Source organism: Haemorhous mexicanus, chromosome Z (genome assembly GCF_027477595.1).
Source record: "Haemorhous mexicanus isolate bHaeMex1 chromosome Z, bHaeMex1.pri, whole genome shotgun sequence".
Classification (NCBI taxonomy): domain Eukaryota; kingdom Metazoa; phylum Chordata; class Aves; order Passeriformes; family Fringillidae; genus Haemorhous; species Haemorhous mexicanus.
In genome coordinates, this window is record NC_082381.1 from 79,461,920 (window position 1) to 79,474,080 (window position 12,161).

At 41.3% G+C, this 12,161-nt stretch overlaps 1 protein-coding gene across 1 annotated transcript in view; it reads left to right on the forward strand.

The window, feature by feature from the left end:
- The window catches only part of MTMR12 (myotubularin related protein 12), a 33,112-nt gene extending 29,989 nt beyond the window's left edge, over window positions 1–3,123 (forward strand). The window contains exon 16 of the mRNA XM_059873439.1: window positions 415–3,123. Coding sequence (XP_059729422.1) covers window positions 415–990 — 576 coding nt within the window. The 3' untranslated portion in view covers window positions 991–3,123. The remainder of the gene's footprint in view (window positions 1–414) is intronic.
- The last annotated feature ends 9,038 nt before the right edge of the window (window positions 3,124–12,161 follow it).

Consider the following 12,161-nt stretch of genomic DNA (forward strand, 5'->3'; position numbering starts at 1 on the left):
TCTCATGTGAGACACTGCCAGTATGATTTATAGCATTTATCTGAGATTCAGTGAGGGACCACTGGGTAAAAACCCATAAACAAAGATTTCTAACTAGCCTAAAATAAACATAGACACTGGCAATACTTAAATGTAAGCAAAGGGTTTGGCTTTTTCAAAGACAATTGCTTTATTTGTGTTAGTTTAGGTAAGCAGGGAAGGAAGCTGACAATACTCAGTATGCTCTGTTAAGTACTTGATATATTGAAAAATAACAATTTAAGCACATCCACTGCTTTTCTATATAGGTCAAGTGACTATTGCTTGCAAGACGTTCCTGAATACAATTTTGTTTTTCTTCCTCTTAAAACTGCTTTCTGAAGTCCCATTCCATTAATATTTATCTGAGTATTTTGCCTTTTTTCCCTCTTAAAGCATCAACGGCAACTTTCTTTGCCACTGACACAGGCAAAGCCTTCCACGAAGAGAGGATTTTTCAGGGAGGAAACAGATCATTTAATTAAAAACATTCTGGGTAAAAGAATTGGCAAGTTCATAAATTCTTCAGAAGAGCCCCCTAATAGTTTAAGGGAGTTTTATGATAGCTGGCATAGCAAACCTGTCGACTACCACGGTCTTCTCCTGCCGCGCATCGACGGCCCCGAAATCAAAGTCTGGGCACAGCGTTATCTGCGATGGATTCCTGAGGCCCAGCTCCATGGTGGTGGAACAATAGCTACAGCTGCCAAGATTTTGGACTTGATGGAGGAAGTGCAAAGCCTGCAGGTGAAAATGGATGAAGAACACAGTCAGGCTGTTTCTGGAGATGCACATTCTGTTCCCATGCTGAGAAATTCTGCCCGTTTGTCATCCTTGTTTCCATTTGCTTTACTGCAGAGACAGTCTGTCAAACCAGCTTTACCCACTAGCACCTGGAAAGACTTGGAAGATGAAGATGACTTGGTAAAGAGGGATGATGAATTCGTTGATCTAAGTGGGGATATGTTATAACGTGTACATAGATTACAGTATGGATTGTATGTGGCTAAGCACTGAGTTTTAATGTTGTGCTGTATCTTCAAATAAGGAACTTGAGCATCTGCAAACTGTTTAATGGGTTTGTGGGGTTAAAAATCCTTGATTGGAAAGAACTACTTGCTGTAATTAACTGAGCATGTTTTGAACTTCCATTTCACTCTAACAATATTTATTGCAGAACCGAATTTTTAGCATGGGTGTAATAAAAATGGGAGTCTTGGCTGTAGTAATAACATGGCCACTCTGTTAAAAAAAAAGAAAAACAGCAAAAGAATACTTTCTGCTGTAAAGGTAGAATGATAAATACATATGGCAACAAACATGCTATGTTAACAGAACATCTCTTTCCCCTTACACTAAGAGTACTGGGAGTGGAGTACTGTGATTTGCAAATTCCCCCCACATGTAAACAGTGAAAGATTCAACTAACTGTGCACTCACTAGTCAGCTTTTGACAGCTGAGGAATACTCTTGTGGTCACCAAGGGTTTTCTGTCTGCTGTTGGATCAACAGAAGTGATGTGCTTGCACCTTCTCTTTTGTCAGTGTTGTTCTGTGTGGTGTCATGGTCACAGGTTGGCTGCTCTGAGCCTGTGCATGCACTTAGCTCAAGGGTCAGATGCAAGAGCTTAATGACACATTTCAAGTCCTAATGTATGGCTGCTGTGCTACATGCCCTTGCTGCCTTGGAATTTTATGTTTGCTCTTAACAAATGAGATTTCAATTTGCCATGAGTATGTTTTCTCCTTTTAAGTAGAGGGAGACTTTTGTTGGAACTTTTCCCCCATTGATGCCAGTTGCCTTTAAGGCTTTCTGTAGCTTGCACTGAGATTCTCCACATAGCAGGGAAGACTCTTTTCCTGTAGTCCTGCAGTGAAGCAGGATTTGCAGTCTGTTACCACTTGTCATGAGTTGGTGGTACAGCTTATGAATGTGGTGTTTATAGAACACTCATGTCCTGTTGCTGGATGTTATAACAGTACCTCAGTGAAAGAAGCCATAAAGAAATGCCTGTTGACTTGGATCTACTGTGTGTATGTTTATACAAATTTTTACTGCAAATAATTATCCTTTGTAAAGCTGAATATTATTTGACTGTCAGATCTGTTTTTAACCCTTAAATTCTGTAATACCCCAAGAAAGGATTCAAGTAGTAAAATCAGTTAAACTGAAAAGTTACACATTGAATATTTTCTCTGTTCTCATAACAATTTAGAAATCCATGCTGGAAAACTTAGCTGGTGGATAAACTGTTGCTTAAATTTGATCAGCTCGGTGAAACTTGGGGATATTAAATGTTTGTTAATGACTTATCACTTCATACTGAGTTGTATTAATATATAGCAACAATTCATCAGCAGCCCTCTAAAAATAAATTCTCATAACTGGGAGAGAGCTTGATGCAGCTATGCCAAACTGAAGCTTTCTAGCTCTTAATTGCCTTAAAGTCTTAGTGTGAGGACAATACTTGAGTTTGTAGTGTTTTATTTAAAAATACAGTAGTACTATGCTTTCTTCTGTGATATTTACAGCTAGCACTTGCTAGAATGGGCTGTACAGCACATTTCCTTCAGACTTAGTTGTAATTCATGTGACTCATGTATGCAATAATACTTTGCATGTTGAATGAGCAGTGTATTATTACGAGGAAATATTTGTCCTTCTAAGGTCATTTGGGTGCAAGGGTGGAGTTTTTTAAACACTGCCATAAACAAAAAGATATTAAAATGATTTTCTATACTTTTGATCAAACTGTTGTAGTGTTTCAGCCATGAAGATTACATATTTGTATTAAAGAACAGATGTTGGACATCTTATTTGTACATAAATTATCAGAAATATATATAGAAGAGAAGTATATATCTGAACATGGGAACACTTCTAATGTAGAGTAAATACCATTGTTGCTGGTTTTCTGCACTGAAGGATTGGAAATATACTTCATATTTTTACTCCAGGCTTTTGTTTATACCTCCAAGTTTTAACACTGAATGCAAGCTAGCAGTTTTCAGGTTTCTATCTTATTTTTCCTTCTTTTGATTAAATACTGTTACTTCTCTCCAGGCTGTTTGAAGAGTGTCAATAAAATATACTTTGAACTATTCATCCTGAGATAAGAATGTATGTTTAAGGTCCACATTTCAAGTGATGCACTAATCACAGCAGACTTGGCAGTCTGCAGTGGCAAGGCTTTTCTGGTTATATCCTGAATTTTACAGACTGTTATGGGGAAGCTGTCCAGTTTTTATCTGGCTGTACTTCTGATGCCACCAATGCAGGAGAGAGGACAGTTCAGTGCAATGAAGTAGGATGGCTGTGGGAAGTTAAAGGTGATCTAGAAATTGTCTGCTGTCTGTATGGGGGGGTTATTAAAGAGTGTTTGTTTCTTAGCAATATTATTGCTTAGTGTTGTTGTCTTAGCAATATTCTTCCCCCATGTCCAGGGTGCAATTTGTTCTTGCGTTGTTACACTAAGCCACTTGAAATTACCACAGGGGGTGGGGGGCTTTCTCAAACCAGATGTGTGTTTGAGATGGACTGAGGTAGCCACAGCAAGCTGTGGAGCACAGATTTTAAAATTCCTGCTATCCCCTGGTCAAAGGTGGCACTAGTGCAAATCACACATTAAAAACCCATAAACATTATAAGACTGTGCCAGCTTTGTTCTTGAAGCCCCACACAGCAATAGCTGTGGGTCATGTTGTACCACAGGGTGTGCCTCTGCCTCACCCACACCTGCTAAGGACCAGCAATTGTACTTTGACCGCTTGGCTTTGATTTAGGGCTGCATTCACTATTGAAAAGGCTCAGCTATTGATGTGCAGCATGAAGAAATGCAAACATGTACTTCATTAAGGTGTTTACAGCCAGCTTGCCCTCCTGATCTTTTCCTCCAGCTGAAGCTTTTTCCATTTGTGCTTGAAGCACGGAAGCACAACTTATTCCAGAGGCAGGTGAATACTTTCTGCTGATGGTTTCTTACAATGGATTAGTTTTGTCACAGCAGAGGTCACCTTCATTCTAAACTACCTGGAGACCTCACACAGTATTTATGGCTGAGTGCTCCTTCACAAAGAGCTAGGTTTTGCATAAATCTCTAAAAATTGTGTGAAGGACTTCATTTTCTGGGATAGGAAGGACATTTGAGTAGTGAGCTTAGCTGAGTCTGAAAAAAGCATTCTGTGTACAGAACTATACATGCTCTTCCAGGGTAAATTGGGGAGGGTGAGGAATGGAAGGGGCAAAACCCTTCTTAGGGTCTTGCTTAATTTTTCTTGGTTTTTAATAAAGTCAACGTGACAAATGCTTTTTGCCAGCATTTGCAGGATGACAGAATTTGGTGGGATAACAGAGTTAACTTGGAGAGGAGTGCTTACAGAAGATAAGGAGAGCTGGTACTTGAGCTGGAGAGACAGTTATGTGGGGAGGGCACCACCATGTCGAGTACAAAGGCAATGGGGTTATTCAGCCTGCGTTAGAAGGGCATGGCTAGACATGTTCTGAGCCCCAGAGGACTCCCTCTGCTTGGGAGGTAAGTTTGACTGGGGTCCCAGCTTTAAAAGTGCTGTTGAGGCTGAGAAAATGTAATAGAGGACTGCTACTCTTTTGGCAAGCGTTTGGGTGGGCAGTGGATGCTCAGTGCTGCCCTGGTTTGGCTGCTGTTGAGCCCTGTAGAACAGAAAATGCTGGTGTCCAGTCATAGCATGTTACTCTGCTTTCAGCAAGCATTTGTTTTCCCTGGTTTTCATGTAGCAACCCAGTAAAACAAATAGGCACTTACCTTAATGCTATCCCTCAGTGCTTAAAGCAGGTGCCTAGGAAGTGCATTTATAAATTTTTCTCATGAACAGCAGATCTAGGAAGACTGATTTCCTGTGGCCTTGACTTTCTGGCCAGGCAACTCAATTTTGTCTTTTTTTCTGACATGTCCTGCCCTTGCCCATGACAGAACATCTTTGGTCTCCATCCATCTCCTCCCTGTTCCTAAGTCATGTGCTGTTCCAGCTGTTTATAGGTTTGTCACCACTGCTGACTTGCTGGACAACTCAAGCACTGTGACTCAGGTTCCTGGGGGACCAGGTAATGCTCATGACTTGACATGGCCTGGCCACGTAGCCTCCAGATTGCCTGTTGGAATCTAGCAACTTCTGAAATAATTTTTTGTCAAATACCATCAAAATTATTCACTGATTTTCAAAGCAGGTGATGGACGGAACATTGATTAGATGCCCAGTGTTGTTAATAAGGAAATCAGGGGAATGCAACAGAAACCTCTGTACCTGCAGCTCAGGCATGATCCAAATCTGAAGTTCTCAGGCTAGAAGCAATGCTTCTCTCAAATAGGAAAATCTGCTCATTTACAGTCAAGTCAGGTATCCCAGTTTTGTCTTAAAGCAACATTTTTTAAATCTTGCATTTTGTCTGTTTCTGGGTCCTTAAATAAAATTTTCATTATACTGTAGAAGCCAAAATTCAGTCTGTGGAACCACTGAATTTCCTGGAAACCAGCTGATATTTCCACGAGTTCTGAAACTTACAAACCTTATTGCTACCTGAAGAAAACTTCCAATTAAGAACAGCTAATGCTACTAGAAATAATGTACAGTTTTGCTAATAGAGTGTAAACCTTCAAGTCTTCTTAAGACTTTTAAAAGTCAGAACTCTGTGGGCTCACTTTGCAATCAGTGGGACTAATTTCCTTTTGTTTTCAAGACGTTAATTGAAAGTATATTTATGCATGAATGTGATGACAGAAATGCTAATTTCATGTAGAGGGTGTAAGTGCCCTTGCTTTATGTTTTGGTGATGCAAGAATATATTTCCTCTCTCTGAATCTGTACTCTCACTCTGATCCCAATTCATAAATCAAAACAGAATGTTCCTCATCACCCTCCTTGAGTTCACTATACACATGAACCCAGCCACTTCCTGTATTTTCCAGTTTCCCTTCCCAGACTTTCCGCTGTGGATTCACCATTAGAAAATATTTCTTCCTTTCCTGATGGTTGTTCATTTGACTTTGGAAAATACTGGTTTTATACCCGCCAGCTGCACTTAGTTTTTCCATTTGCAGGAGGTGGTGGGAATATTTGAAAGCCAGATGAGAAGTGCTACAGATGATTTAAGCAGTTCTTAAAGTACAAGCACTCTTACTTCCCTGCCAATACAGAGCACGGTTGTTCGGGAAGTTGTGTTGTTGTTGTTGTTGTTGATGATGTTATATAGAGTGAGTAAAATCTTCCTGCACAGCACTTTTTCACAAAAAAACTGCATCAAAGAAAAAGAAAAGCAGCATGAAAATCCCAAAATGTGTTTTCTAGTGCAGCATATCTTCTGTAGATTCAGGACTTCGTTGTGATGGTGCCTGCACAAGTGACAACAGAACAATGTTCTCCCAGCAGGTTTGGGATTAGATTACACCCGATCTGAGCAAATGCAAGGAGCTGCCAGAGGGAGTCCTGCTAATCACTGCCCAGCAGCGTCCTCACACTGCTGCTTGCCAGCTGATTTTATGGAAATCAGTGTTTTGCTTTTGTGGATTAGCTTTCCATCAGATCAGCTTGTTGATCCAAATCACCCCGTGGGGATGCAGGGGGAAACAAGAGGAGCAGATTGTTTGAGGATGCCCCTCTCACTTGGCAGCCCCCAGTTGGAGCAGATGAGGTGAAAGATGGAACCACAGGTGCTGGAAAAGTCACTCTCCAGCTGCTGTGCTGCTGAAAAAGATAAATCCTGGGAACCACCTCTAATGTGCAGTGAGCTGAAATGCTGTAAATAGCACACACGGCCAACTCCAACTATTTAACACTTCTGAGGGTAAACAAAAAGACAGGGAAGAAAGAAACACAATCCAAACCAGCTGTGTTTTGAGGTTGCTTGTAGATGATTTAAAGTGCAGTTGCATTGGATCTGACCTGTTTGCCACAGCAGGAAGGTAAGTAAGGTGAACAAACCCAGTGAACTCAATTTATGGCCATCAAACATGTTCTGGTGCTCTTCAGGCCTGTAGTTCCTTGGGCTGTGCTTTGGTTGGGCTGGCAGAGTCTGAAATACCATTTTGCTGCCTGGGCTGTGAGCAAGCAGTGATTGAGGGCAGCTGCTGAAAAGCAAATATCGTGTTCTGACTTGTAATCTAAAAACAGCCATTGCTCAGAAAGTGGTTTTGGATTCCTGGTGAGTTTCTGCTGTTCTCTTTAAAGCTTCAGTCACACATAGGTGAGCTGACTGGTTACTCCCCCACACTCCTTTAGCATATTTTACTTACTTACTTCTCATTTGTATTTAGGTGTAATGCAGGTGATCTGCTCTGTCTATAATCTGCCCATTATCTCTCTCAGGTGTAGAATCTAGTACTTTATCTAATTTTCCATGAAAATTTATCTGCCTAATGTTGTTCTGAAAGCAATGGTCCTTTTTATGATTCAAATTGCAGCTGAATAGCTGTCTGGCAGAAATTATGATGAAAAGGGCAAGTTAGGGAAAAGAAATACAGTAATAGTAAAACCATTACTCAGTGGCTTGGAATTAAATAGAGGCTGCATGAATATGGCAAACGTCTGGAGTTCTGCAGGCAATAATGCTAGAAGCAGCTGAAATACAATTACCAGGGATCCAGAATGATTTAGGCAGCAGGAAATGACTGAACATAAACTTTTTTATAATCTTTGGGTCTTATTAAAGTAGTAATAGCCCTTCTTGTGCTGGTTGCTGACATTAATATTCTGTCTAGGTTGATGGACATCCTTCTCCTCCTTGGACGCTTTCCCTCTCAGTTATTAACATTCAGCTTGCTGCCTTCCAGCTCCAGCCTCAGAAGGAAGATGTCTCCCCAGCTGCAACACACGGAGGGAAAAGCTGACTGACATCTTTGCATTTGTCGGGGGAGCATTGTTTAAATGGCTATTCCCTGACAAGAAATTTATTTTGAAAAGTTACGTTTAGTCAGTAATATAACACCAGAGCGTGCCAAACTAGAGTTGAAAAAAGGTAAATTTAATCATAGGACTGAAAAGAAATTCTTTAATACACCTGAATCAAAGAAAGGAAAGAAGAATTAACTATTTCCGTGGACAGGTGGGGGAAAAGACTGGCTGACTGGCTGGCTGTGCCCCTGCAGCACAGGGAGGTCCGGGGGGAGCAGAGATCACCTGCAGCCCCTGGAGGAGCCACACCAGAGCAGGTGGGTGTGCCTGAAGGAGGCTGTGACCCCGTGGGAAGCCTGTGCTGGAGCAGGCTCCTGGCAGGACCTGTGGCCTGTGGAGAGAGCAGCCCAAATGGAGCAGGTTCCCTGGCAGGACCTGTGACCCCACTGTGGGTCCACAGTGGAGCAACCTGTTCCTGAGGGACTGCACCCTGGGGAGGAGACCTGTGCTGGAACATTCCATGAAGAACTGCAGCCTCTGGGAAGGACTCACCTTGGAGAAGTCCATGGAGGATTGTCTCACTGGAAGGAACCCCACACTGGAGCAACGGAAGAGTGTGAGGAGTCCTCCCCATGAAGAAGGAGCAGCAGAGACAACATGTGATGAACTGATTCCATCCTCAATTCCCTGTCCCCTTGTGTCATGGGCAGAGTGGAGACAGGGAAACCATGACTGAAGCTGAGCCTGGGAAAAGAGGGAGGCATGCCCTCCTTAAAAAGGAGAAGGCCTTTTTAAGATTCATTCTTACGTCTCATTAATCAACTCTGATTTAACTGGCAGTAAGTTAAATTAACATCTGCAGGTATTCACCCAGTTACCATCACCTGTGGTGGTAGCTGCTGAGTGACCTCTCCCTGTCCTTATCCCATGAGCCTTTAATTTTATGTTCTGTCCCTGCCCTGTTGTGGAGAGGAGTGACAGAGTAGCCTTGTCAGGCACCTGGTGTCCAGCTAAGGCCAACTCACCACAAACACTTAAACACAACTTAACAGCATCTCTTCAACTGCGTGAGCTTTTTGAAAACCTTTATAGCAGGATTTTCAGTCCCTTTAGGTATGGCTGAGTATGGGGATTTTTGAAGGAATTTTGAATGCATTAGAGATTGGATTTCTGAGTTTTTTAGATGATGTGATTGATTTTTTTTTATCTTTTACATAGACAGGAATGGTGAGTTCGGCTTATATTCTTACTGCACAGTTCAGAAGGTCACAAGACCCTTAGTTATAAGACCTTTTAAGGATTTATTGACCAATAAAACACTGCTAATAAGGATATTTATGTTTTTGACCCAATACTTGAATTTCATCTTATTTCTTCATGCTACAGTGTAAGCTTTCTTAGCCAATCATGTTATGATACACAAACCTATAGTATGGCATTCTAAACTTCTTGTTTACCTTTGTAACTACTTTTATTTTTTTCTATATCATAAACTCCAAAACTCTAAACTTTCTTCTTCTTAATTCAACGTCTCTCTGCTTCAAACCACAAATCCACATTCTTGCTTCTAGTATCTAAGTTTGGAAGCCTTTTCCAAGGTCTCAAATAAAATTCTGTGTTTAATTCTAAGCTTTAGCTTACAGGCTCAATGTTCTGAGAATTCCCTGCATTTTGGATTCCAACAGCTGAGTTTAAAAGGTGTTGACAACGTATTTCATGTGTCTATTATTTGTTCAATTAATTTAACTGTTGGCAGCAACGTTTGCACGATGAGCTTGTTCAGTGAGAATCACCCACTGATTCAGATCTCCCAAGCCTCCTGAAGGTCTCCCTGGGCCTGCTAGGAGAAGGCTGCATTAATAACTGAGTTGTCTCAGTGTGGCCACCACCAAGTCCTCAGTGACGAGCTACGGCAATCTAAGCAGTCTGTTTCATATGGGGCAGGGAGCAGCTGTGCCACCACTCAATGGCCACTTTGGTGGGACAATTCCATCAGATTTTTGAGATGTATTTGATGGCAGTGAGGAGCACAAAGTGAAGGACTGCTCTGTGGAGACCTGCAGAGGAGAAGCCTTTCAAAATGGTGCTTGGGTCAGGTGCTGCCTCACAGAGCTGTTTGATTTATCCTGTGCTCAAAGCAGCAGGGCTTCTTACATTCTTGTAAATAAACCAAACTGCAACAAAGAAGCTTTATTCCTAACTGAAGTAACCTATTGGACACTGAGCTGGCCAACTACTGCCCTGTCTTCCTGCAGAAGAGAAACTGGCAGATGAAGGAGAATTAGGAATCTTGATTTTTTTTTTTTTTTTTTTTTTTTTTTTTTTTTTTTTTTTTTTTTTTTTTTTTTTACTTTTTTCAGCTGTGCTAAAGAGCCATAGTAAAAAGTCTACTTTGGAATTTTTTTATCTGTCTATGTATTTTCAATTTTCTGTGCAACATCACCTTTCCAAAACAAATATGCCAAAGGAAAGTGGTAAAAATGCCATCTTCTTCCCTAAAGAGTCTTGGTCCTCCATATTCTATGCTGTATTTCCTCATGTTAATGGCAAAATGAAGTCCCTGCTACAGTCTGCTTCAAGCACAGCTTCATAAAAATCATTTACTGAAGTTTTATTTCCGATGCAGTAGTACAGCTAAGAGCAACATGGCCTTGCAAAGCATCAGAAATAGTCATAAAACAGGATGTCAGAAACACTCAGCACTTTGTATCAGCCTTGTGTTAATAATGATGAACAAGCACACATTCAAACCTGACATTCATATCTGAGGCCAATTTATAACCTTGAGGTCATGTAAGATCTAAGTAATGCTTTGGTTTTGGCTGCAGGATGCTTATGACTGATGGTAAAACGGGCCAAGCTGGTTCTCCAGATCCAGGCTGAGTTTGCACAGAGGTAAACAGAATACATTTGATTTAAAAAAGAGGGAAAGTCTTAATTTGGGGTTTGGGATTGTTTGGTCTTGGGGTTTTTTTGCAGAGCTGTGTTTCAGATAGGGACCATGCTTCCAGGATAAGGAGGGCTTTCTTTGTTTTGGTGCAGTGTCTGGTACTGTTCTCCTGCTCTGAGCAGTGGGAGATCACCTTGCTGGGTTTCAGCCACAGGTGTGTTTTGACCATTAAGGCCAGTAAATATCTTCTGTTCATGTATTTATTTTGCTTCTGCATTTGTTGCTTGGGTTGCGTTTTTCTAAAATTTTCTTTCTGAAGGGCTTAACTGTGTAGTAAACGGGTGTTAATTAAAACCACTGTTTTATCCCTCAGCAAAGAGAATTAAGCTGGTACCTAAGTAAATATTAGGGAAAACACTTAGTGAGAAAAGGCCATACATACCAAAGTAGGACACCTTGATGCAGACGGCTGACTCATCAGTGTAACATAGTTTGTGTTAAATATGGAAAGCTCAGATGTCATTTGTTGTACCTCAACAATAGCAGAAAGATATATACATGTATATATATATATATATTTTTTTTTTTTTCCAAAGATGCCTTGTAAACCAGGCAGAGATCTTGATTTACTGTCTATGCAGGTGAAAACACTGATACACTGTGCAGATCTTCTCATTCCTCTGCTGCAGCCAAGGGCCTCCCTCATGGATGCATTCCTGTTGTTTGGAGGTTCCTGCACCACACCAGGGTGATCTTTTTAGGCTGCTGGATGTATTTTTATTACCAGTTATTTGATGAGTTTCTCCACTAAGATTTTGTTTCCAACTTCCATCTTAATTTGCAACCAGCAATAATTTAGCTGCAATCCTTTTCCATCTCTCCTCCCTAGGGAAGTCATTTGAGCCCTGAAGGTCTAATCCTGGCTTCACTGGTGTAGATTATTGCTGTGAGCATCCCACTGCCCCCAGGAGCTGTGGGAGGCAGATTTTTGGGAGGCTGTGTTGTGTAGCCAGCTCTGAAGCTGCACAGCAAAGTGATCTGAGGGTCACCTGCCACATGCTGCTGCTACTCTAAGCCTGAGGCTCTGAGGCAGACAGATACCATTGTTTTGGCTTGGAGTTTTAATGTAAATGAATTCAAGAGGCAAGGAAAGCTTCTTCTGGCCAGATCAAGGTAACATTTGCAAGAGCTTAGTACCTTTAGAAAAAAATAAATACAATAATCCTGAAGTGAGACACCAGTGCACCAAAATGAAAAAGTGATGCAAGAATTTTTTCACCCTTCCTTTCCTTTTCCTCCCAGATACAGAAAGGAGTTTTGGGGAACTCTCTTGCCAAGTTTTTCAAGACTTTTTGTCAGGCTCACAGCTGCTGCATGTCTGGGCATGCAGG